Source organism: Dermacentor albipictus, chromosome 1 (genome assembly GCF_038994185.2).
Source record: "Dermacentor albipictus isolate Rhodes 1998 colony chromosome 1, USDA_Dalb.pri_finalv2, whole genome shotgun sequence".
In the NCBI taxonomy this organism is placed as follows: Eukaryota; Metazoa; Arthropoda; class Arachnida; order Ixodida; family Ixodidae; genus Dermacentor; species Dermacentor albipictus.
In genome coordinates, this window is record NC_091821.1 from 491,951,406 (window position 1) to 491,979,175 (window position 27,770).

At 44.1% G+C, this 27,770-nt stretch overlaps 1 protein-coding gene across 1 annotated transcript in view; it reads left to right on the forward strand.

The window, feature by feature from the left end:
• LOC135911956 (neprilysin-11-like) overlaps positions 1 to 27,770 on the forward strand; it is a 149,296-nt gene that overhangs the window by 25,653 nt on the left and 95,873 nt on the right. Inside the window, exons 4-8 of the mRNA XM_065444320.2 lie at positions 3,424 to 3,465; positions 9,354 to 9,557; positions 15,839 to 15,906; positions 16,027 to 16,171; positions 23,160 to 23,325. Of these exons, the coding sequence (XP_065300392.1) occupies positions 3,424 to 3,465; positions 9,354 to 9,557; positions 15,839 to 15,906; positions 16,027 to 16,171; positions 23,160 to 23,325 (625 nt within the window). The remainder of the gene's footprint in view (positions 1 to 3,423; positions 3,466 to 9,353; positions 9,558 to 15,838; positions 15,907 to 16,026; positions 16,172 to 23,159; positions 23,326 to 27,770) is intronic.

Genomic DNA, 27,770 nt, shown 5'->3' on the forward strand with positions numbered 1-27,770 from the left:
AACAGCGCAAACAACAAAGGAGATACGGTGGGAGGAGGGACACCACGGCACACTGGCGAGACAGGTGGGGAACCTCAAGGCAAGGAATGTTGGGAAACCTTCGTTTAACATACACACAAATGATATTTACTTGAAGTGAGAATGTTATCACTATATCATGTCTATAGACTTAACAACTGGAATATGTGAAATGTCTTCGTCTATTTATTCGCTGAAGACTGTGAAAAAATATGTTCTCTTGTGAACATCAGATTTTAACTGCTTTAACATACCATGTCAAGCCGATACGCTACGCAGCCAAATGGCAAACAGCGTAAGAATTCGGTATTTACTGTGTGAATGAATTCAAGCCAAATGGCCAGACTATAACATGTACAGTCGGGATGGAAAGCTTAAAGTCCACACGAGCCCATGTGACGACGATGATGATGATGATGATTTAGCGGTAATGGCTTTGAAACGGTATGGTGAGAAATAGTGCTTGACTTAATAAGCTATGCTATACATGTTTTTTCATTCTTGCAGTTTGCATGCAGCTCCTTAATCTTTGTTCTCTTCCTTGAAACTTGTATATCTAACGTGTACGCTATACTTATGCCCGCAACGGATCTGGTCGTGCCAATCTCTTTGCTGGATATTTTTTTTCACCAAAACTATAAGCACCTCCTGCTTATTACGACTGCTGATGGGTTGATGCTTCCGTGCACTTTAAATCCAAGTGCTTCTGAGAGGTTTGCGTTACCTACGGGTATAGCTGAGTGAATGCTTTTGAATTCTTTTAGGATGTGTTGAGTAGTCTGCGGATTTGCTCTGCAGCAGACACATATCTGGCCTAGTTGCGAATATTTGCTCCGATATGTCTCTATCCTTCTTAGACAACCATCTCGAACCTCAAATAGCAAGGCGGCCCTACCCTTAGTGTTATCTTACAGATTTTCCCTTCTCATTTCTTTCTTGCCATTTTTGTAAATCTCGATGGCGTTTTTTGTATCCTTTTTCTGCATCCAATTTACTGTCTCTGTTTCTCTCACTTTCTTTTTGATGACTCCTGATTATCTATTTTCGCTTTTAATTACCCTGCATTAATTACCCTGATTGTGTCAGACTGCGCCTGCTCGCCAGCTAGCAGTGCGACACCTGTCATCGAGAGCAGCGCTATTGATGAAATGAGTCTTCTGGCTTTTGGCAGGCGGGTGAAATTTCTGGTGCCGCATGAAGGTTTGGTGCCGCATTAGTCCCTACGTTCAGGAATAGTGAGGAAGCCAACTCTTGGTAACAGTCTCACAAGTCTATTTGGCACACCGCGGGCAGCACCGTTTATTGTGCCCGAGTAGCCGCCCCTCGGATTGTGTTAGTACTACAAGCTCTAAGCCAAAAACACGATGTGGCGCGGCCCCAAGCAGTAGTTTAGTGGGCAAGTCACTGCAATTAGGGCTTCCGCCGTATCTGAGCTCACTGTATACTGCCACCATAGGTATTGCGGTCGACCACCAGACCAACATGTGATTTACGATCCTCTCAAGGCCTGGCATAATACATCCACATCGAGCGATCCTGTCGCTTCGATGGCTATCGCCATAGCTGGCTATCGATCACATCCGAAGCCACTAGGCTGAGGATACGTGCCAGAATCGCCTGGATGCAAGCCCCGCACGTAAACACTACCTACCTGTTCGGTTTGGTCCACATGTTTGGTGCGCTCGTTCTTCTGCGTGGTGCTGCAATCGCTCTTGTTTGATGAATAGCTTGTGACACAGCTCAGAGATTTCATGTCATGGTTTAAGCAAAGGAAAAACACGGTCTTATACACTTGTGAACAAATTCACATGTTGCATGCCATTGAGAGCCACGAATGCTACGCGAACCCTGTAGACACTCCAACGATGCTCGAGATTAAATGGTCTAGCCCGAACGAGGTCCTAGATTCGGAGGTATGAACCCGCTTGCTCAACAGCGTCAGCTGTGTAGTTCCCCCTGTTCAAATGAGCCATGGACTCTCAGTTTATAGTAGGAAGTAAGTGACTCTTATCGCGGTTTCATCCTAAACGTCAGAAAGCCTACGTCAGTGTGTAAAAGGGGCCACTCGCAGGAGTTTGGTGCGCTTTTCAACGAATTGCGTGCACTATAAAAATCGGGCTGCTCGGGTATCTTAACTACACATCGCGAGTAAAGCCAAGATTTGATATCAATCAAAAGAGTTCGCAACGCTATACTACTTTATGACTATGAAGGACTGACAAAAGCGTAGCCTCTTTTTGTGAGCAAATTCGTTTCTTTGGCGTTTTGAATAACCACACTTTTATTTTGTTCTTTTTCTAACTTAGTGTAGCCTTTCTTTTTACACTGTAATTAAACAAAGTGCACCTTCTCCAACATAATTGAAGAGTGTGCATTTACGGCCCCACATTCCACATTATTCGTCTTTTATTCATACCAAACAGGCGGAATTTGGTCAGACTCTCAACTTTAACATTTACTTTTTATGTCGTGCTGCCTGCACAATTTCCCATCAGCTTCATTGTTTTCCTCTTGCGCACACGAAAGGTAGGCAGCAAGCTACATTGATAACATTTGCTCTTCAACGAGACACCTCAGGGTTAATATAAAGAACTCTAGAGAAGAAGCTCCCCTTAGCACCAGGAAAGGCGTGGCCATGTTGCTACTCTTTCCAGGTGCGCAGGCGCTAACGACGAGATGCGATTTCCGTCAAACGCGCAGTGAACGCAATCCCAAGCCTACCTGACTATGGTGGCTCCATATAGTTCAAGCGCCAGTAAACGTATCCTTTGAGGCACCGTAAATCTTACGAAATTTTATAAATAGCCATCGGATCTTTGTAAATATATATTGGGAATGAACATTACACACTGTTAATAATACGTTCTATATGTGAATGCTTGTTTTCGCATTATATTTTGTTTATTTTTAGCGTTACAAGAATGTGAGGTCCCAACATGCCACCGTCTTTGCGGTTGCCACTTTTGTTAGCCAGGTTTTCCTCTAGAGTCAGTGCAGTAACACTGTGAGAGAGACGCCTTACGTACCTCTGCCAGCCGTACACAACAAACACTTGAAGCAGCAAGACGTAGCAGAAAAGCCTGTCCCTATTATAAGTTTGAAACACAAAGTTCTCCTATTTGGCGTTGAGGTAGTGAGTTTCCTTCGACATAGCGAAGAGTACAGACGGCAGCACAAAAGGGCGTCTTGACTGTCGTCAACATTGTTCTCCGTGTAAAAAAATGTATCTTCAGAACCTCTCGGAAATCCTGAATAAAACTTTAGACTCCCTCATTACGCATATGCCTACGACTGGAAAGTAAAAGACCAATTTATTTTTACTCACTAGAGAAATTTATTTATGGACGAGTTTTCAGCTTTCCCACAATATGTACAAATCGCTCAATTTTCTTCTTTTCTCTGCAGACGACAACATTAAATATCACCGATTGGCCGACGCAACTTCAAGTAAGTGGTTGTGATGATGTGGTCACGTGCTCTCTACGTCTGCGCACGGTATAAAATAGCACCAGTCATGGCCTGCTCTTACAGATGAGAATCAGCTTTCCTAATAGGGTATAACTCCATCTAATACAAATATTGTTTGCACCGATAGCCAATACAATGGCTAATGAATTGTCAATTGTTAAATCATTTTTAAGGCAGACCGAATAGATATTCCAAATATTTATAAGGTACATTTCATGTCTTGCCGTTGCAAAGCGCTCATCACTCGCTGACCAATAGTATATTCAATGTAAATAATTTAAAAATACGGAAGAGCCCTTGAACAGTTGAATACAATGAAAAAAAGACCTGCACGCATAGCACACGCAGAGAAAACATTTCAAAACATTTGAGTTGTTTAATAATAACGTTCAAGTCATCTGAAGATTTTGTAATCTTCATTTTTAATTGTTCGCAGTTTTACACTTTCGCCAAAGCAAACTAAATCAATAAATTGAATATCTATTAAAACTGGTGAACAGCTAAATGGTTCCATTTGAAACGTCTCTTATGTTTTGCACTGGAAGGGAGAACAAAGTCAAGTGGATGGGAATAAATTTCCTAACCTCGCCGGGTTTTTGTTACCGCTGGGGCTGTGGCGTGGATGTTCTCTAGTCAAATAGGCTATCTAATCACAGTGGAGGACTCGCGCAACGTTCGAATGTTTTTGTCAACAAATCTGGAACGAGCACGCATAGTACGACAAGGCCTTTCCACAGTGGAGGGGGAAAACGCTGGAGAAACGCTTACAATAAAAAAAAACCTACATTTTTGGCTTAGTGTACCGTGAAAAATTACTCCTCTAGCCTATAGAATGCCCAAAAAAGCATCTCTTACAGTGTGATAGTAGGTATGGCATAGACAGTGAAAATCTGCGCAAGCTGTTAATGAGCATTGTAAAGTGATAGCAGTGCACTGAAAGCAAATCGGCAGGCGTAGACGCGACCCAGACGTTTGCGTTTAACTGGAAATTTATTGAAAAAACGAGTAATTATAACACTACTTACAGCAGACACTGCATCAAAAAATTAAAGAACATGCCGAGGGAAGTACCTGGTTACGCATTATTTCGCGATGCCTGCATAAAAACACGTCCATTCTCTTTAAATTACAGAATGTACCGCAGTCTACCGATGTCTGTACTACCGAATTCCAAGCATATTATTTATTTTCATATTGGTCATGGGTTTCAGAGTTCCATTTTTAAAAAGCCTCTGGCCAGGTTTGGCCCCTTTAAACAGATCAGCAAGGTGTATACAATGCACGCTGACCATCGTGTCTGCGATGTATTACACCGCTGCACGCCCACGGAAGCAGTTAAAATTTTCAAATAGACGCCACGCGTCCTTCTTTTCTAGGGAGGCATTTTGCCAGCCGTAGAGTGAATGTCAGACGCAGAAATCTGCCTGCGCAATTGGCATTATGCCACTCACAGTGACACGTAACTTGGAGAGTGGTTCAAGCCTACAGTAGTTATTTGTTCACGCCGTTGCTTGACAATTTAACATTTAAGCAAATAGTAAAACCTGCAGGTAGAGACCGAATGTCGTCTAGTCCTTATTGCAATCTGTGCCGTAGCAAGCGGAATGTAGCGCGACTTCGTCGTGCTGTCGGCCGGTCAGAAAATGAAAGCATCTGCCATTTTGCACCGCATTAGAGCGCGTGATCTTTGACGCCCTGGCTCAGAGCTCGCTCTGCAGGGAGTTGTCCGGTGCGGTCGCGCACGCCGCAAAACGAGGCGAACGCAACAGCTCGTGCGTGACGCCGTCACTAGAAGTGTGGCCAAAATTCCGGAGGAAAAAAGTTAAAAAACAAAGGCGGGAGGTGTGACCTATGCGCAGAGCATGCGTGTGACGCAGTACTCTTAGATTTTAGCGAAGCGTTTGACAGATATTAATAAAGAATTGCGCAAGGAACTAATAATAATAACCTTCCTGACGTTTGGGTCTCTAGTTTCGCATTACCTTCATAACCGAACGCAGTTTGTTTCAGTTGATGGTAGGAATACCTGCAGTCTTCCTGTAACATCATCCCGGAGGATGTGTTCTGGGCCCCGTGCTGTTTCTTTCATATGAGACATTGTCGCTGTAATCACTCGTGGAACTCAAATTAGGTTATTTGCGGATGATGCTTTATTTCGTGAAATCAGAGGTGTACATGATCAGGATGAGTTGAATTCTGATCTTGCTAATGTGTGCACAGATTTTGGCATGAATGCTATTACCAATAAAACTGTTTATTTTTGTGTAAGGCTTAGGAAAACGCTTCTTAAATATACTTATAACCTAATAATAATAATAATAATAATAATAATAATATTTGGGGTTTTACGTGCCAAAACCACTTTCTGATTATGAGGCACGCCGTAGTGGAGGACTCCGGAAATTTTGACCACCTGGGGTTCTTTAACGTGCACCTAAATCTAAGCACACGGGTGTTTTTGCATTTCGCCACCATCGAAATGCGGCCGCCGTGGCCGGGATTCGATCCTGCGACCTCGTGCTCAGCAGCCCAACACCATAGCCACTGAGCAACCACGGCGGGTATACTTATAACCTGGCATCTATTCCGTTGCAAAAAGATGCCAGCTACAAGTACCTAGGAATTCCAGTTACTTATCTCGGAATTTGCGCATTGCTGAGATTTGCTCGTCAGCTTCGCGCAAGCTTTCCTACTTAAAATATAAAATTCGAAATTCTCCTCGCAAGGTCAATTTTTTGCCTATTTGACATTCATGCTAATTAAGCCTAAATATTGTTGTATTGTTTGGGATCCTTACACTAAGCATAAGATTAAAAAGTTGGAATGTATTCAGCGAAAAACTGTCAGGTTTATTTGTTCGAAATTCAGGTACACTGATTCTCCTTCTGAACTCATGAAAGCTGACAAAATTGAGCTACTTAAATTGCGAAAAAAAAGAACGTCGCCTTAATTTTTTGTAAGCTTGCTTCTTAATGGCAAAATGGCTAGTGATCAGACGCAGTTTCTTTCCCCATTGGTTACAAGACCTACGTGACATTACCAAACACACATCTCTAACCCCATATATTGCAAGAACAAACATTTATGTTTTCCTTTTCTTTGAATTTTGTGTCCGACTAAAATAGCCCAACAGATCCTTATTACGCACTGTATGACTAGATGATCATGTCTTTATGTGTACTTTCCTCAGGTGCTATTATGTTTTTTGTTTTCATTTCTGTGTTTTTTGTAATACAGATATGTTGTAAATTTTATTGCCCGTCCTGCTTGGGCCAGATTGATCTGCAGTATGTAACAAATAAATTCATAAATAAAAGTCCACCCACTCTCAGCCCATAATGAGTCAAATTGCAATTTCGAACCTGAAGTCCTCTCTGATATTGTCGTGCGAGGACAAACTTGCTGACAGTCCAAAAGCTCACATAGAATTAAGGAAGCCGAATGCCTAAATAGTGTGCTGTCTTCAATCAAATACGTAGTGGCCAAGCTATCGACTTTCTTGCTTCCCTGGTGAGGTATTTGTTCGATGGCAACAAAAACAACTACACGTTTACACTGCCATGCCTGCGCCAATGCATGATTTTTGTATGTTTTGCCAAATTAGCGCATCGTTGCGCAGGGTAACACAAGTTACCAGCTTTTACGTGCAGTTGACGACACTGGATAAATTGAACTGTATGTGTCGCTACTAAATAATTGTGAATCGTTCTAGTTTTCTTACTTATCATTGGACTGAGTAATACAGATAGGTTTAGGTGGGCAACTGGCCAAAGAAATCACGTTTTTCTTGGTCGACCATAAATCAATCCTAGCCTTACGGATAACTCAAACGCTGGAGTGAAGTGTTTCTGGCGAGTTATATTTGCCGCTGCTTTTTATGCGTTGCATATTGCAATCGCTCAGTTCAGCCCTTGGGCGCGGCCTGGCAGCCACCATTGACCTTGAGCGCAACCACGTGACGTGACGTCACGACAGCCGGAGGAAAAGCTGGGCCCCAACTCGCGCGGTCGCGCGCGGCCGCAGCCACTACCTGACTCCCGCTCCTCCCGCTAGGGGCGCTGCGCCGGTGCGTGACGTGGGAAGGGATGAGGAGCGAGGAGAAAGTTCATATCAACAAGGGACTGAGACAGGGGTGCCCTTTATCCCCGCTGTTGTTTATGATATACATGGTGAGGATGGAGAGGGCGCTAGAAGGAAGTAATATCGGGTTTAACCTCTCATACAAACAGGTGGGTACAGTAATAGAGCAGCAACTCCCAGGTTTATTTTATACGGACGACATTGTGTTGATAGCTAACAAGCAAAGTGATTTGCAACGTCTGGCTAATATCTGTGGACAGGAAGGCAACGATTTAGGCTTGAAATTCAGTGTTAGAAAATCAGGTGTTTTGGTATTCAGTGAAAACGGTGAACAGACAGTGGAGATACAGGGCCAAGAAATACCTCGGGTAACAGAATATAAATACCTTGGTATATGGATAAACGAAGGCAATGGATATATGGAAACACAGGAAAAAACCATAACAGTAAAGGGGAAGAGAAATGCAGCCATAATGAAGCACAGAGCGCTATGGGGATACAATAGGTACGAGGTCCTCCGAGGTATGTGGAGAGGTGTAATGGTTCCAGGACTTACTTTTGGAAATGCGGTTGTTTGCTATAAATCAGGGGTACAATCAGGACTCGACGGGAACCAAAGGTCAGTGGGTCGCCTCGCATTGGGCGCTCACGGGAAGACTACTAATGAAGCATGTGCAGGGTGATATGGGCTGGACTAGTTTTGAAGTGAGGGAAGCTTGCAGTAAAATTGAATATGAAGAACGGCTGAGGAATATGGAAGAAAGTAAATGGGCTGCGAGAGTGTTCAGGTATCTGTACAGGAAAAACATTGATTCACAGTGGAGAAAAAGAACTAGGAAGCTTACCAGCAAGTATGCGGCCTGTTGGGTGGACAACACACAGCAACAAAGAAGGTCAAGCGGAAAGTCAGAGACGCTGAGTTAATCTCATGGGTGGCGGCAATGAAAAATAAACCTGCCATGAGTAACTACTTAAGAGGAAAAAACGAAATCAGGAAAGAAACCATCTATGACAACTCAAAGGGAAGCTCATTACTTTTCGAAGCGAGATCGGGAGGCCTTAGAACACGCACCTATAAAGCGAGATATAAGAAGGAAGAAGAAGCATGTGCTTGCTGTGGTAAAGCTAGGGAAACTACGGAGCATGTTTTATTAGAATGTGAAGACGTCTACCCAGCGGTCGATTTAAGCACCACTGGCCTCCTTGTAGCCCTTGGGTTCAGAGGGAGCAGTGGTAAAGCAAACATGTCCGCAATAGACATTAGTAAGAGGCGACTGGAGGATTGGTGGAAGAAAAGTAGGGAAACGACAAAAGGCGGAGACGTACAAAAGCACAGTTCGCAATAGGGGATCAGAAAATTTGGGCGTGGTAGTTCATAGTGTTTTTTTTTTTCTTTTTTCATTGTTTAACCTAGGTAGAATATTAGGCAGTATAGTAGCAAGAGCTTGGTGGCGCAACCCACCGACCCGTTCCAAAGGGGACGCTCATAACATCCATCCATCCATCCAACGTCACGGAGGAAAAGCTGGGCCCCAAATCGCGCGGTCGCGCACGGCCGCAGCCACCACCTGACTCCCGCTCCTGCCCGCTAGGGGCGCTGCGCCGGCGCGTGATACCTCGCTCTCAAAAAAAAAAAAACCGCGCATTATGCAACGCATTCTTGGCTTAACCAAGCTACGACCGGCCATTTTTTTTTACTTTTATATTTGCCACTGTAATTGCGGCATCTGTGGCGAATATTATTTGGTAAAGCTTTGGTTCTTCGCTATTTGTGTTTGCGCTTCCAGTCTTCCCACGCCGACGACGAAAACACTGGGGAGACAACGCCCTTGGAAATAAAGGTACCGTTCGAAGATATCGAATGTGACAACGATGACTGCACCGCTCTGTCTACATGGCTGAGCCAATGGATTCGAAGAGACGCCGACCCGTGCGACGATTTCTACGAATACGTGTGCGGCAACATGCTGGGACCTCCGTTGCTCAGTCATGTACGCCTACCACATACGCTTGCCACGTATACCTCGAGAAATAAGGGTACCGAAATGTATACTAGTTTCAAGAGCGAAATATAAAAAAGAAGGTAGTTTATTAGCTATACCATGTTTCCTCTCTTATCGTGACTAATATTATTCCGTAAGAAACAGTTGTCTCCACTTTCTCCGCCATGATGTAGTGCCTTAAAGCGTCATGGTGGATGTTGCAATAAAATGCTGCAGATGTGCAAGCAGCAACGCTACTGAATAATCTGCAAAATTTAGGCACACGTGACACGTTACTACGTGAACGTACTTAAATATCCGCAGAAATTAGCTCATGCAATTAGAAGATGAAGGGGAAAAATTGTGATCCACCCGAATGTAGCACGAAGGAAACCCAGACGGGCTTATCAGAAAAAACGCTCCGCAGTTGCGGGGAAAATTCGTGCTGGTCCGGGATTCGAAACCGGAGCCAACGTCTTTAGGAGCGGTCGCTCTACCAACTGAGCTAACTAGCCGACTAGCAGACCGCAGTGAGAGAGTGAATTAGTTGACAACAACAAGCGTTGTTTCCCAGAAACCCTTAAGGGTTTCCTTTGTAGCTACGTGCTACATTCAGGTGGGTGACAGTTTTTACCCTGTCATGATACTTGTTCCACCTTGCGAGATTCCGCAGAATTGATCTGCGTGGTTAGAAGAGTAGTTCTCTGGAACAATGGATTTTTTACCACTGTTGCTACAATGACACAAATGTCTGCACAAGCACTGTAAAGCATCGCCCCTTTTCGCTAAGCGTTCTTAGGCAAAGTAACGCAGTGCCTCATAGGTTTTATATGTTGTTGGGGAAAATGCATAATAGAGCGACGCCTCCCTTCTACCGACACAGAGTTGTACATTACCATCGTGAAACTTCGTTCACGTTCCTGCGCCCTGCATGATGCTCCAGTCGCTTTGTTGGATTAATGCATGACGGCCGCTCTGGCATCATTTCCTGACCACGTGTGCTGCAAAGGCAGATGCTCTTGACAAACAGTGACTTAACCATGTTTAGCGGAATTTATTTTATCGGTCTACAACCTGCAGTCAGTTTGCACTGCGTTATAAATGACATAATCAGCTGATTGCATAAGTGGCGGAGAAATTGTACTCGTAGACGAAAACCTTATTCTCCATTATATTCACACACATGCAGTCGAGAAGCCATTCGTGGTTTGTGTCGGAGGCAATGATCGGTGCGTCTGGCCAACCCGTTCGCAGTGTGCAAGGGTGTTCCTTCGCCAAGAAAGATCGGCTTAACTGGAATACTTCTCGCAACATGGTCCTTTCGCGCTACGCTTATTTCACTTCATGTTTGGTTTCCTGTTGTATGTAATCAAAGCAATCAATTTCATAAATAATCCAAGGATTTCATGAAACGAGCTTTTGGTGGCAAAACTTGCCGCCCCATTTACGACATCTACACCAAAATACTGGCCGGAAAGCAGCCTCTCGTGTCTGTCAGCTTGCCTGGCGAGTATCAATACTGTCTTTGTGTCGTGCATACTGCATTTCTATCATTTATGTAGAAAAGAAAGGCTTCAGAGAATAAAACGGAGCAGGACGGTGAAGACATAGGTTTTCAGGGTCCTGTCTTTCTTGCTTTCTTTTATGAATATTTTAAAAACATTCTTCCAAAAACACTGAAAATGCATTATTTATCAGAATTTTGAACTAGCCCAGCTATGTTCCATAAGGTGGAATAGTGTAGTTCACCCTGTGTTCTGTTCGTTTTTTTTTTATTCTGCACTGAAAAACCCACAGTTGAGGAGTGTTTACGAGTTTGGAGTAACCGGACAAACTTGAGTGAATGTGCGAAATCGGTTTCCCCAAGAAAAAGCAATGTTTAGAAAGGGTTGCGAAGGAGTGCCAGCCGTCGCGAAGCTCCAGAAAGGTTCGAACTACAGCGGGGCGACATAATTTGGTAGGAAGAGGCAATTGAGTCAACTTAACCCGGCAGGCACTATTTGGGAAATCAAAACTTTTCAAGCACTTCCTATGAGAAAGTGCTAGAGGTTGACTAGTGCAACGCCAAAAACATACATTTTTCATCGGGCTTCTCATATGGTTAAGCTAAACAGATGCTCAGTTTTTATCTTCAACGCGGTGAAATATTTAATGGAACAAGTAAGTTAACATGATATAAGGGGCTTGTTCTTTTTCTTTAATTTAGCAGTCAGTACATATTGCTTTCTTGAGTGGATCGTGACAGCTTTACCGTAAATATGCAGTTATCCTATTTCGCCGCTGCTGGGCTTCAATGTTTTGATTACGATATTATTCGCAACATAAATAATCAAAAAGTTAGCGATGTTATGAATGTTCCGATTTTTAATGCAGGTAGTGTCTACTTATTAGGTGACGCACTTGAACAAGCTCAACGGTGCTTTCACATGCAATTTGATAAAGATCTGCTCAAACAGAGGAAGGTCGGTGACACATTTAAGAACGAAAAAAGGCAGTCGTGCTTTAGTGCTTATATTGAATGTAGGCAACGCTGTAGATTTTATAGAGGGCAACAGGTAAACAACCACTGGCAGACAGCAGCAGCATATCTTGTTATCGTAGTCAGAAATCGATAATCTTGGCGTACAAGATAATTCGCATGGATGTCTGAATAAATATGGAACAATACGATTTCGAGATGTTATCGCGCTTGTTACTCAGGTAAAAGGTGAGAAACGTTGTCACTTTAGCTTTGACGCAATCGCATTCAGTGACGTTGACGCTTTTGTAAAGCCGCGTGCGACATGATGTTCGGCAGCCTCAGGTGTTTGCCAAAAAATTGGATAATTTTCGGAAGCATGGTTGACCTTAGGACATATTGTACAGTGTGCATAAGATCTCGCAAATGTACGCAGAGGGCTATAATGATTGCCCAGCGCTGTTATTTAGAAGTGAAACACTTCTAAAGTGAAAGAGCTCAGAATATTAGCCTGTGAATGGTATTAGTACATGTGTCCGTAGTGGTTTCAGTAAGGACGAAATGCTCCTGCAGCACCCCAGCTCCCTTGATACCACTTTGCTTTTCAAACAGCTGTAAATTAAAGATTTTCCTCACTTAAATCGGTTGCACTGTTTCATATGCATTTTTTTTATTCATTCAGCAAACGGGATCTCTCGCTGACATTTCTCTGAAAGGCCATGTCTGTTAGAACGTGTCAACTGTTAGTGAAACAAAATGTCCTTTTAACACCTGTTGCTTGCCGTCGCAAGCGGACCGCGTCCTCGATATTAAACAGAATACCCAAGCCAGGAGGCAGTTGATGCGGCTATCACAGCCCCTCCCGAAATACCTGGTTGCCTCTCTGCTCACACACTATGAAATTCCAACGATGGCAATAAGTGCCTGTGGCACCATGCGCCACCAAGTTGCTTCCTGCTCCACACTCTATGTAACAGATACTAATAACATGCTGAGCCCCCTTCGCTGTCTGTGCACACGACAATGAATATATATATATATATATATATATATATATATATATATATATATATATATATAGTCATATCATAAGAAGCCAACAAACACGCTCTCATCTCTCTCACCCCCTCTCATCTCGTTTATATATATGTATATATATATATATATATATATATATATATATATATATATATATATATATATATATATATATATGGCGCTATCATCATCAGCAGCAGCAGTCTATTTTCGATGTTCAATACAGGATGAAAGCCTCTCCTCCAGGCCATCCCCTATTACCCTTGTCATCTGCTAGCTAGTTCGTACATGAGCCTGCAAATTTCCAAAATTCACCACCCCACCCGATTTTCTGCAGTCGACTACTGTGCTTCCCTTCCATTGTCCCCAACTCTGTCTACTGTAATGGTACACCATTTATCCGCTCTACGCACAGCATAGCATTGCAAGCCCCATTTTTTGCTTTAAACATCATCTGGAATAACGCCAATCCGCCTTTGCGTTACGCCTAATGTTTGACGTTTCTTCACTCTTCGCGCGGTTTTTAAGCTGTCCTCGAGCTTCTTTGTTAATCTCCAAATTTCTGCCCCATATGTTAGCCCCGGTGGACTGCAGTGGTTGCGCTCTGTGGTGAAGCGCCAGGAGACGCCTGGATGACGACGACGATATTGCGTCGAAAACACGGAAGCATGTGCACCGCGATGCCTGCATCGTCCACACTAGAAACGACACATCGCTGCGCGCGTACTCGAGGGGTAGAAAAAATTATAATAAATCCAGAAGAAAACTACGAGTAGGCAAGCGCCACAAAACAGCACGCATCGAATCGACAGATAACGCGTGGCTCAAGCTACCCACAGAAAGGGAAGCACCCACGTCGGTAAGCAGACGGCTCTGAGAAGAGGAGCAAGGAAAACGCGTTGGATTGGGTTTGACTTCAACGTTCGGGAGGCGAACCACTGTCGGAGGGACTCGGTTGGGCGCCAACGCACGAGGGGGCTTCTAATCGACACGTCTTCCGCTCCCGTCAACCAGTCGACCAACCTGAGTCTTCGATAGCCCGCCTCCGTTCCCTTATAGTTCGCCGAACGACGCGGCACCAGCCAAACCACGAGTGTGTGGCGGCAGTTGCTCTGAACGCTGTGTAGGGGCGCTTGATCTTGCTTGTCCCCAGTGCCCTGTGCCCTTGTACTTGTATTTTGTATGTTTCAATATATATTTTTGTGCGGTGTTCATTGCCGTTCATTCCTTGCTGCTGTCGGAGGCGTCACTGACTCACAGAATTAAACCTGCTCCCCGAACCAAATCTTATTTTACACGCCCTTCCTTCCATGACAGTTGTGGGCTCCCAGTCAGGTTTTTGTAATGTCTGTCGTGTGCACTAGAACCCAATTTCATTCATTCTGTAAATTTACTTCTCATGAGCAGGGTGCCGTGTGAGTAATTGACCTGGTTAAACGTGCTCCTACACAGGCTTTAGCGGCTCATTGGCGATCATGAATTCTCATTTTCTTGCCAGGCTATTGAAGATTACCCTTGTCATCTTATTATCATTATTCAGCCGGCGAACACTACAGGATACCGCAAAGCGACCCGACAAGCATTTCAGTAGGCTATCCACTTCATGGCCATAACCGGAGCTCCTCTTTCTTCGACATGAAGCCCAACATATAGGCACACAAAGACTCTTATGGAGTGTGCCTGTTAGGCTGCAGCCTAATTAAGACAGCGCCAGGCTGTACAGCATGCTTATATGGTCACCTTCTGGAATATCCTTCTGGTTGCTTCCAAGAGCTCCGGTGATGTAATTCACATTAAGCCGGCCGAAATTTACGCATTGGGAAATCATTCGGCTGGATCTTTGAGAGTGCCGCGGTCCAGCTGGCATCACTCGCAGGTGCTCTTCCCGTGGTCCTGAGAGCGTGACCAAGATTTGGCCTAGTTTCAGATACGTGGCTTCTGCAACTTCTTTTGTGATCGTTCATATTTAAAATAGCGCCAAAAAAGACACCGACAAGGGAGGACACAGGACGAGCGCGATGACTGATCCGTACCAACTAGCTTGCACCCAAACCCTTCTTTTGTGAACGCGGCGTCCGCATCGGCGTATGCGTGCCTTGTCGGTCTACCATGTTCTTTAACAAGTGAGTGAGTGAGAACTTTATTTAGATCCTGAGGAGAAAGAACTAAATCAATCCAGCGGTTCCACCCAGGTCGGGGCCGGTAGACAGAGTCTTTCGGCGACGGCCCGGGCCCTCTGGACAGTCTTGAGCTGATCGATGAGCTCTGTGCTTCCGAGCGCTGAGTCTTAGGAGGAGTGGTTAAGACGTCATGTGCTGGTGCTTCCGCGCTCCAATTGTTAGCGGAGTGGCTTTATTTTCGGTTCGGGAACGCTATCTCAAGCTCTGATGAAGAGCAGGCTGTGCATCGCTGTGATACGAGTCGCAGTGCTGTAAAAAACCAATCAAATGTGTCATTACTTTTGGCTTCTGGCATTAAGTGGGGCATATAATATTTGCAATCTTCCGTATATTTATCCACCACCGTGATTATCAATTAAATAAAAAAGCTCGTTTATATGAGTTATGTTCATGTTTATGTCCGCCGTAATGTATGCTACGAATAGAAATTTATTTTGTTCTCAAACCACGTCTACGAAAGGTCCCAGGCTTTCTTATTGCACCTTTCATTTATCATTTCCATGATAAAGCGTGCCGTTAGTGGCTAACGACTTGTTACGTTTACATTGACCATTATACGTGCCGGAAATGTAATTACAAGTCAGAATCAGCGTTGTTTACAATTCCACTTGCAGGTGGCAAACGCGATACTCTCGGAACTGGAAGTTCAGATGAAATTCCGCAGACGGAACCGGACACATGGGTCAGTGATTGAGGCAGCCGGCCTTGTGAGAGAGATGTGCATACGATTCAATCATGGCGCCAACCGCGACGACGCTACTGCAGTAAAGGACTACATTGGCTTCTTGGGCATCGATTTCAGTGTGCGCTATGCGGACATCTACGACTCCCTTCCCTATCTCATGGTCTTCCTCTCCACGAATTACGACATTCACTCCTTCGTCGCCCTCAAGGAGCGTAGACCGTACCACGTGCCTGCTGACAAGCCTAATGACTTTGTGGTGGAGGTAAAGAATGAATTTCTCAGCGAACGAGCCGATACCAATCACGACTAAACGTGGTTGAGCACAGGGAGCCACGAGGACAAAGGAAGACAGATTCGAAACAAGAAAGCAAAGGAATACACTTTGGACGCACAGGCCCCTGTGCGTACAATGTACCTTCCTTTGTTCTCGTGTTTCCCCTGTGTTCCACCACGTTTAAGATTTTGTCAACCAGCCCACATCGCCACCGTTGTCCGCCAATTACGAGTTGCGTGAAAGACTGGAACAGTGCAAAGTTCATCCCACAGGTTGCTGGGGTGAACTCTGTTGCCACTGCCAGGGAAGCAGCCGTAAGATAACGATTAAGATAACGTGCGATTGATGAACAGTAATCGGAATTGTCCTATCGTCGTGCTGCTGGCTTCAAACGGCTTTGTGACTACGTAAATGTATCGTTTCAACGAAATCAATTAGGCGTAGCTGCAAGAATTTGCAATAATTGTAGAGTTATCAGGCATGTGCGCAGAGCCTGCGTCCATGCGTGCGTTTCGCAAAATATGACGGCTTACAAATTCGGAAATAAACCACAATAAATAACGCCAACAGACCATCTGAATCGTCCTGCACGATGACTGTATATATCCTTATGCTATGCTCATCACTCCCATGGTACTTCACTCAATGTTATTTCTTCTTGTTTCTTTCAATAATCCTTAGATGAACCTGTACGAGGAATCCTACCAGGTATTACGGCGAGATATAAACTCAACACTATACATGACTAAAAAGCTGCGTTTGTTATAGCTGGGCATTGGAAGTCAAGAACTATAGCCTCAAAGCCTATTGCTAATGTCACAAAGTAAAATTTGGAGCAGATAGTAATGGACCTGTGTAACTACTAGTATGTTGCAAAAAAGTAGTTTTTTCGTATCAGTGTTGCAGGTAAAGCCCTACCGTACACTGCAAGAAGTCGGTATATTACTTGCATCCAGAAGCGCGAAAGTAAACCAACTAATGTTGCTCTGCTAAAAGCAGCAACTTCTGACTACTTATTACCAAAACAGAACGCTTCCCCGTCAGTTGCTTAACCGGTGCACTAAAAAAAAAACACTCCAACTTATACACATACACGCCCCTTTGAAACTGTATCTTCCTTTATATCGTTGTAATTGGTTGCATTAGAAAGAACGTAGCTTAGGATTTTTTGTGGATGTACTGGAGAGCAATTACCTCTAGCTTTGTGTTAAAGACTGGATATTGTTTAACCAGCTTTGTTGTCGCACACAAAACGTTCTCAAAACTTTTGGAGATCAATTTTTCCCGTTCTTAAGGTATGAATACACTGTTCAGACAAAAGGTTTTGGCTTCGGCTATGAAATTCGGGGTCTGATTTTCCTTGCTAGAAGAACCGTTCTAATAGTAACGATATGTAGAAAAATGGGAAAGAAATAATAATGTAATTTTGAGTCCAATGTCTTTCCTAATAAAGCGCCAAGTTTTCCTCTCACGCCCGAATTTAAAGCTCAGAAAGCAATTGCTGTATTCCATAGTGCTATGGAATTTATGTAGGGCAACCTGTCAACTCTGCAATGAAATAACGTTGACAAAAACAACTGATACGTATTTAAAAAAATCAAATAAACGTAAAACATAGAGAAACTATCTTATAGCAAGTGGAATTCAATACTGCTAGTTCATTGCATGCATATATAGGTCAATAAAACAGTCTGCTAAATTTCAGGGATGATCTTCATTGAATAATATTTCATTCATGTTAGTGTAGCACCAAATCAGAAAATAACAACAGAAATGATTATAAGTGTCGCGAAAAGAAAGTATTAGCGGACTAATACGCTCCAGTCTTCTAGCAAAGCTGTCCGTGACCATTCTCCTTATTCTGTTTTACCCGCTTATAAGCTGCCATTTTTTTTCTGGCTTACGTTGCTCCATGAGAGAAATGGCAAGATGCCTTCATTCGGAGAGAACGGGCCTTACCATGTCAAGCTTGAACACTGAGTAGAGCAGACTTCATTTCGATTGGCCTTACGACATATAAAGTTGCATGGCTTCCGCTGTTGTAGTGGCAGGCAACATCAAAGAGGCCAAACATGAGGATTGGCAGGCTCTCGTACATGTTTTTGGAGCTTTTGCCAATGATGATGATGATGTATTTTTTATTTGCATTCTCTGTAAAACGGGCAGCAACATGTGCTCAGGCAGCCTGCCTTTTCTGATCAGGTTCTACCTCATGTGTCGCAGTCTACTATTTTGGCTCTGTTTCCATGGGTTATTTTTTCCTCAATAAATCTTGATCTCTAAATTATACAGTTACCTGTACATGTAAGGACTCCTGGTTCTATGAATCTTCATTGCAGCGAAGCTGCTATTCTCTAATTTGTCTGGATTTTTCATGGCATGCTCACCGAAAAACCGGTGGCTGGAAAAGCGGGTGTGTGTTTAAGTTTCCGTGTAAAAGGGTTACGTTTCCTCGTATATTCGAATCAGAATCTGGTGCTGTCATCTCTGTAGGTTTTCAGTACGTCGTACTTTACGGATTCTATGCCGCATTCTGCTTTTCAGCATCATCTTAGTTGAATGTGGCACCTGCGCTTGGTAGACCGCCTAGAAAAGTGAGCATGTACGTATGCTGCACCTTCGCAGCACGTGCATGCACGCGTGACGTACGTCGCTTGGGGTGGTGGTGCTTGGGTGACTTCGTTTCACGTCATTCGCTGCGGTGCTAGACGCCTAACGTCCGCACCAGCTTCGCTGTACATCCACTTTCACAGAGTGGAATGGGGGCGGGCTTTTTTTTTTTACCAATGCCCTAATTCTCTCTTGCTTATCTCCACTGCTGACCAATAAAGGTTCCCGTCCGCTTTGAATTCCAGCGCTTCTGAAACACGGCTGCTTTCTGCCGGTGTCGCAATGAATGGATGGTTGGATTGATGCTGCGAGCGTCCCCTTTGAAACGGGCCCTGGGTTCCACCGCAAGTCACGTTGCGCCCCGTTGTGTGAACATTAACCAAAATACTCGCGAAATATTCTAAATATATTGCGTTTGTAGAACATATAATTCATTTGAGGAGCAAGTATGGTTAACTTACGTAACACTATTTTCAAGAGAAAAAAGTGGAAACGAAATTAGTCATTTTCGGTTTCGTAAAGTACGGTGCACGCTACAAAAGAGCCTGTAACATTTCAATGCCACAAGGTGCAGGCATGATTCGTTCTGCGATCGGTAGAGGACTGTGTGGTCCCATAAATAGATAAAAGTGAGAAATGCCATTTAAGAAGAACACTGGCACTTTAAAAGTGTCGCAGAGCGTTAAAATGCAAGCAGTACATCTCTTTGTCAAAACCGAACTATATGCTCCCGAGCAGGCGCCATCGAAATTCGTGAAGGGCCTCAGGCTACTTGGGGAACTTCAAGGGGGGTTTCGTTGCTCATATGTCGTTTTTAATTTTTTCATTACTTATTAAGCCAGGTATCACGTTAGCAGTAACTTTTGGATGTATCTGGTTTCGAAATTGGTACAGATTTACTGGCATCCCCTTTGAAACAGGGCGGTGACAAGGAGTCAACTAGCTTGCTTTATTTATCAGGTATTATATGTATGCGTTTTATTAGAGGATTCTTCTCTATGTCTCTTTATTATTTCCTTGTCTTCCTCAAAACTTCTCCATTTATCCTTGCAACGCTACCTATGCCTCTAACGGATCTGGTCCCATGAATCACCTTGCTGCTTTTCTCCCTTCAATACTTTAAACGTCTTTTACTTGTCTCGGTTGTTGACCGGTTGATGCTTCCATCCGCTTTAAATTTAAGCACTTCTGGAATGTGGAAGTTACCTGCGCGTTTCACTTGGTGAATCCCTTGGCATTATATCAGGATGTGCTGAGTTGCGTCTGGAATTTTGCTCCAGCGTACGCATGCCTCATCTAGTTGCGAGTATTTGCTCCGGTTTGTTTTGTCCTTAGGTGATCGACCCCATCCTCAAACAACAAAGAGCCCTCTTCGTATCGTCGTGCACATTTTTCCTTCTAAGCTCTTTTTCCCATTCTTGCAAGTCTCCATGCTCGTTTTGTTTCCATTCCTCGCATCCCCCTCGCTGTCTCTTTTTCTATCTGTTTCTTTCTGATGACCCCTGGTTGTCTACACTTTCAAGTAGCCTGTACATGGTTGCCAATTTTCTTGACTTTCTTCCTGCACTCTTTGTCCAGGCCTTTCAGGTACACTTGCTTGTGCCCTTTAGGTGCCCATTTATTTGGTTCCATGTTCCTCAGTCTTTCCTCAAAACTAACTTCACTCTGCGCTTCTCAGACTCCTGCAGTGCCTTTGTTGTGGTTTTACCTTTGGCACCCAAAGCCAACGGTTCTACCGATCTTCGTTTAACTGCCAGCACTGACAAGTTATCCGTTTTTAAGAACAGAATGGCATTCGGGAACGCTAGCGCTGGCACCATTATTCTTTCCAGATTACGCGCACCACCTCAATTTGATTGTCGCCCCAAAGTGCGCTGTTCAACTATTGCTCCATTCCGCTTCCCTTTATATTTAGATTATCTTATTGGGTGCTTGAGTAATTCTTCCCTTTATTTATGTATACGCCGTAGTATTTACATTGCTTCGCAATATATGGCTTGCTACTCAACTGGCACCACGTAATTACTCGTTTCTGCAGTAAAGATCATCATTCCCGATTTTTCCCTGCTAAGCTTAAAGCTCAGATTTGTCGCTGCATTGGCATACATATTCGCAAGTGTCTGTGAATCTCAGGGATTGCCCGCTAGTAGCACCATGTTGTCCGCATACGCCAGTCGGGGGACCTTCTGCTGCAGTTCATGCGCCAGCAGGGGAGCCCTCTGTTGTTAAATTGTGCATGCGGCCGAAGCGGTTGTGGCAGCAGGTAGAACGTCATAAGCGTCCGCTTGGAACACCACTTGTGATAGAATGAAAACGTATTGAAACCGCTGATGGAATAGCGTACGCTTAATAATGACGTCCACCAGGAGATCCAGGTAGCGAGCGTTCCTAGGGGTGCGAGTTAAACCAGTGATTCGCACTGTTTCCAATAAAACCAAGATAACTTATCCGCGAAGGCATAGCGCAAGTATCTATTCGCAAAGAGTGACACAATTCATTTGGCCTTCCATGGAACCAGGGGAAGCGCGGCAGCATCTGTCACTTACGTCGTGTTGTAATTTCAGTATTGCTCTGAACGCCCAGCTCCATTTGCCAAATGGCGCTCTTCGCCAGCACGGTGACGCACGGGCCGTGCAAGATAATTATTTTTATCACGAAAGCAATTATGTGGGCGCTGGAGGCGCCATGCTTGCTGTCGCTGTTTCCGCTTTGCTGTCACGACATACAGTACCGATGCGTGGCTCCCTCGTGAGTACTATAAGGCATCCAAGGAAGGTCTCGTTTGGCTGCAGAAAGAATGTGTTCAAGCGCACACACTGTCGTTATCTGCTCACTCGACCTTGCAGCGGAGCTTCGGCGGCGTCCAGTTTGTGGTTGTACAGTTGGGTGCACAGTTGCCCGAGGGAAACACTCGGTAAACTTCAAGAAACTCCTGTGCTTTTCCTTCGCTCTCATCTCATTGATCACAGAGGTGCGACGCCTGCGCAGACACTAGTGGCACTCGTCATGAACGCAGCGCTACGAGACTCCTCATATAGGCTACGCGAAATTGGCCAAAATGCGCATTGAGAGTGGTCTTGCATTCCCTGTTCGCGCGTTTTGTTAGAACACCACCCGAGTTTCAGCGAAGCAACAAAACCTTACTATCGCAATCACGTGCGTCTCCCTCCGGGCGAAACTGTTCCTTATTTTAACAGACGCAAGATTTGCCTAGTTGATCGCGAATCCAGTGGTAGGTTTGTGTAAAGTATGTGATTTTCCCCCTAAATGCAGCTCGATGTCCAAGCACGCACATCACTGTTGGCGTGTAAATTATATTCTTTAAGAGTGCGTATGACTCTAAAGAAGTGCCTATGTCACAAATACTAAAAAAAATTTGCGATTTGCTGTTTAATTATTGATTAAAAGCCATGGCTAAATTGTGAAGCTAATTGAGAAATATCCAAACGGTTTCGTTCCCTAAACATAGCACCTCATGTTTAAATTTTTCTGTGCTGAGTAGAAAGCATTCTAGATCTGGAAACGTTCCAGGCGACTAGGGACGCTATAATATCGTGGCATTGAATTCCGAACCGATAACTATCATTTATTCAGTTCAAGTTTTGTTCCGGTTCCGGCACACTCTAAGAATATCGGTGCGGTACCTTCTCATCTATTCGGACAGTATTCCTAATCATTAATGGTGTTTGTGCGAGCTTTTGTTTTCTTTGGATGTCCCGAGAGTAGCCCCATCATAACAGTTTTCTACAAAAACGACGTCTTGTATGATATCTGTTATGAAAGTCGGATACGTGGTGAAGAAAACCTTTCTCAATAGCATAGGCTTAACATGCGAAAAACGATGTGTTTCACATGGCGAACAAAATCGCAGCCTAACTTATTTTTGCTAAAACTTAAATCATATCTATAAAAACCTTAGGTGGAATGAGGAAAAGAATTGAAAGGCGTATTGTTATGGAAGCTTTTACAATGTCTCGCATCGTTTCATAAACTATGGGAGTAAGGATAGTTTCGTTCAAGCTGATAAGTTCTACTTCAGAATGCCCAGACGCCTGCTTTGAGCACGTCCTCTTTTAACGTGCAGTTTGTTTTTCTGCCAATAAACAACCTAAAATAGTCATTCAACTGAACCCTCACCCCGCTTCCATATTTCCGTTTTATGTTGTTTTAGGTTCCACTGAGAACACTTAAATTTTCATTGCTTATTAAGAGGTAATCTTTTTTACATAGAACCACCATTGATTCCTATTGCGCATATTGGACAATCTGGTATGTCATTTAAAGAACATGTGGTTGTGTTATCGCTACTTAGTCAGTAAAACTGGAGACGCATAGGGCCACCACGTAAATGATTGTTCCCTTTCAGATAGCACTTGATAAAAGGACCACTGTATACTTGTTGGACTGGAACCCTTTCGAAGATCCTGAGTACGGCGCCACTTATTTTTCTGACATACTCAAGGAGTACACGCATCTTGAAGAACATACGGTAGCCACTGTGGCCAGCGAGCTCCAGACAGCGATGGGCGAAGGTCAGTGCTTCTTTTTCAGCCAACATTACGATGTTGAAGTGGATATTGCAAGTGTAAAGGCACTATGACTTATCGCTGGGAACATTTCAAATCTATTCGCGTGGGAATAGCAAGAGATGCCCTTGAAATTTTAAAACTGACCATGTCCCCATATGCCATATGCGAAAGTGACCATATGCATGAAAAGTACGAGACCATATTATTGAGTATCGAAGCTGTCGCTCTAAATATCGTGTTATCCTTCACTAGGTATGCCAATGATAGGAATGCCGATTGTAGTGTAAATGAAAAATAACGCAGAAATTAGCGTCTTATTCGCGGAACCTGCGTTGGGTCCAGGACTCCACGTAACACATAAGATAACTGATCTAAACTCGAGTAGCGTTATTGGATAAATGCGGCACCAACCTCTGGGAATTGGTTTTGGAAGCGGAAACGCGATTAATGTGCGGCTTCGCAGTGCACCCAAAGACGTTAGGATGTACGCGATGCTCGTCAACACATTGACTAAAAAGCACTGCGCATGCCTAAAAATGTAGATGGCCTTCGCCGAAACAATGCACTCCAGCCATAGAAAGTGAGTCGGAGAACCACTCTACAGAAAAAAGTCGCGCCCATGAGGCTGCAACTTTTGTTTACTGAAACACTGCGCCTACATACTTCAGCTTGTTTTCTAAACGCCAAAGTAATATGACCCAGTATTGTGCTAACAAAAAAAATTCTTAGGAACATAGAATTGTCTGCCTACGGTAGAGAAAATTATCTCCATGCCATTCCGGTGCTTCACTACTGGCTTAGTAGAGTGATATGTTGGGCATGTTGGTGCATACATATTTGAGAAGTCGGGTGTGTGACGGAAGCCTGTCTGAACGGCATGACGCACAATAATAACTAAAATGTGCCAGCACACGGAAAAAACACAGTGTAAAATAGTTTTTAACTTTGCGCCACTTTCACAAGAACCGAAACGGTAAAACCACTTTGAAGTTCTTTAGGTCGGTGCGAGTTACACGATGAATTACAACAAATGATTGAGGACCTTAACAGAGGGTGATGATGAATAGCTGGGCAAAGGAACAAGAGTTCAGGATCGCCAGTCAGCCTCTAGAGTCTGTGAAAGAGTAGGTTTACGTTTTAGTAAAGCAATCAACCGGGCTAGTTTGTGGACGTTCATTATTATATTGCGTACGATTATGTCCGTAAGCACTCCGCCCATCGCGCATATGGAAGCAGAGGTCGATATTGCCAGGGCGAACAGGTGCAAGTGAACGATGTGTTGCCGGCCCAAAGTATCATCAACCATCATCACCTTGTCATATCCGTCTATAGCTCCCCTTCCCCTACCCCCCCCCCCCCGCCCCCCGCGCCACACTTAGTTCTATATAAGCGCGTTCTTTAACAGTATTAAACCGTCGCTAGTTTGCGCAACGTACGTCCGCGTGCTGTCCCTATCGTTTGTATGTGTAGCACTAAGCGCAATATAATCATGTACGTTTAGCTAGGTCAAATAATCACAGGGAACCATGATCATGAGAAGGACATTCATAGCAGAATAAAAATGGGTTGTATCGCATACGGCAGACGTTGTCAGCTGCTCAGTGGAAGCTTACCATTATCATTGAAACTGACGCTGTACAATCAGTGCATTTTACCAGTGCTTACAAATGGGGCAGAGACTTGGAGACTGACAAAGGAGCTTGAGAACAAGTTAAGGACAGCGCGAAGAGCAATGGAAGGAAGATTGCTCGGCATAACGTTAAAAAACTAACAGAAAGAGAGCGGTTTGGATCAGAGCAAACGGGTATAGACGATATTCTAATTACCATCAAGAGAAAAAATGGAGCTGGGCAGGTCATGTAATGCGCCGGTTAGATAACCGTTAGGCAATTAAGGTTAAGGAATGGGCACCAAGAGAAGGGAAACGCAGTCGAGGATAGCCGAAGGTCAGGTGGAACGATGAAATTCGGAACTTCGTGGGCACTATTTGGAATCGACTGGCGCAGGACTGAGATAATTGAAGATCGCAGGGAGAGGCCTTCGTCCTGCAGTGGAAATAAAAGAGCCTGTTAATGATGATGATGATGATGTCGGTACATGTACTGGCCCCGGCTATTACAAGTAAGTCAAAGCAAAGTCAAAACACAGGACAAAAAGAAGGGGACACAATCAAGCCCCAACTTGCATCTGAATGTATTTCAGTATTACGAGCAATAAAAACAGCGCTAAACGACGGGACGAGTGAAGGGACACAGACAACGGCGCTGACTAACAACCAAAGTCTGTTTATTCCGTCAGTCAGCATATATATGCTCCGCCGCTATCTGACACCACAGAATCTACAGAATAGGGCATGCGCAGGGGGAATCGCAATTAATGTGATAAGAAGGCAATCTCCTTCGGAAGGAGAGAAGTCAATAGGGTAAGCAATAACAACAAAAAAAGTTGTAAAAAACAGCACAGACAGAGGTTTGTTAGTGACTGTTGTGACTGTATGGTTTACAAGATCCCCCTTTCATGCAAGCGTTTTTATATTGGCCAAACGGGGCGTTGCATCAACGACCGCATGCGCGAGCACTTCAACAAATTTCAAAAAGGGGATAAAGATAGTCAGTTGTCACTGCATTGCAATGAATGCGGCTGCAAGCCATCTTTCGAAGGTGTAACCTATCTGTCAAAATATCGTGATGACCGCGCACGCCTTATATCCGAAGCCTTCCACATTCACGTTAGTGGCGAAGCATGTGTAAGCCTTCCGTCCATTTCTCTCCTTCCGAAGGAGATTGCCTTCTTATCACATTAATTGCAATTCCCCCTGCGCATGCCCTATTCTGTAGATTCTGTGGTGTCAGATAGCGGCGGAGCATATATATGCTGACTGACTGATAAACACACTTTGGTTGTTAGTCAGCGCCGTTGTCTGTGTCCCTTCACTCGTCCCGTCGTTTAGCGCTGTTTTTATTGCTCCTAATCATGAACCAACCAGCCCAAACGCGTACTCTTTTGCAGTATTTCAGGAGGCAATAAATGTATATTCAAACCGAAGCGCGGTACACGAAGACAAGCTGTCACAGGGCAGTCTGTAAAAACTGAAATTACGAGGTTTAGTGCAAAAACGCCCGTGTGTTATGCGTTAGGTGCGGCTTACCACAGGTGGTCGAAATAAATCTGGAACCATTCAATGCGGTATGCCTCATATTCGTATTACAGTATTGGTGGAAAAACAATATGGCGGAATTAAAATTAATGAAAAAATTTACTTCGCCATTGGAAAGAAAGATGAAAGCAATGCTAACGCACTGCGTTGAACGCAAGAATCATCTTTGTTATTTTTATGAAAGGTTTCACTAGTGTCAATTCTATCCATTGGTTGACGAACTGACCCATGAGCAGAATCGGTCACATTCACTCAGACTCTGACTCAGACTCACTCAGAGTCACTCGGTGAGCCTGAATACGATTCAGTCCGGCTAAGTAGAATTTTGGTAAGTTTCAATCCGAGTGCGCCAAGCTCAGCAGACTTCATGAAACTGAGTGAACCTTAAGCACAAAATACATTTTGTCGGTGAGCTTGAGTGAGTTTCTCTTACTTAGCTGACTTGTGACCAACCAATGGCGACGGTGGTTGCTTCAGAACCTATGGCGATGCTTGAGAACGCGCCGCATAGGTCTGCTAGCTGACAACGTGAATACGCGTTCATTCGAATCTCAGTCGCATGGTTAGGGAAAAACGCCGTTCGATTACTGTGATTTCTAGAAAAATACTGCATATTGATCGAAACAGGTTCAGGAATGGCGAATGGCGTGAGTGCGATTCAGAGCAGCATGAAGCCCCTTCCTCCTGACGGCAACTGCATACTCTACCTTCGAAATACCATACCTGGCATCAACGCAAGTGCACTGAATCTTCTGCGAGAGTCATTGAACATGGATTATGTAGCAGACGAAACAAACTCAGACAAAGAAGCACTTCAAATAGGCTGAGAAGCGAACGAGATTCTGGAGGAAGCAGGAATGGCGCTACGCAAATATGCGGCCAACTCATATGACCTGGATTATACATCATAGCATGAGAAAAAGGCAGCAGGCAAAGAACTTTCCAGCTTCCTATTCAAGCTACTTTGCCGCAGCTTTCTGTTCCTGTCCAAAAATTTACCCACTTTCTTTGTTAGAGGAACAAGAGTGGAATAAAGATGTTGAAGTTAAAGAAGTGCAACTTGCTGTGGCCCACGAGAAAAGCGTGAAAATACTTGTAATCATATGATGCTTTCTGTGTTTCTTTGATGAGCCTTCCGAAATTTATTATAGAAAAATCTGACATCACGCGGCACGCAGGGTGCTCCATAAAAATTCGACTCAAAAGTGTTTATTGCGCCATTCACTTGCGATCAGCACCTAAAAGAAGTTATGAACACGTGTGTTAGGCTCCAACCAGCAACTACCTCAAG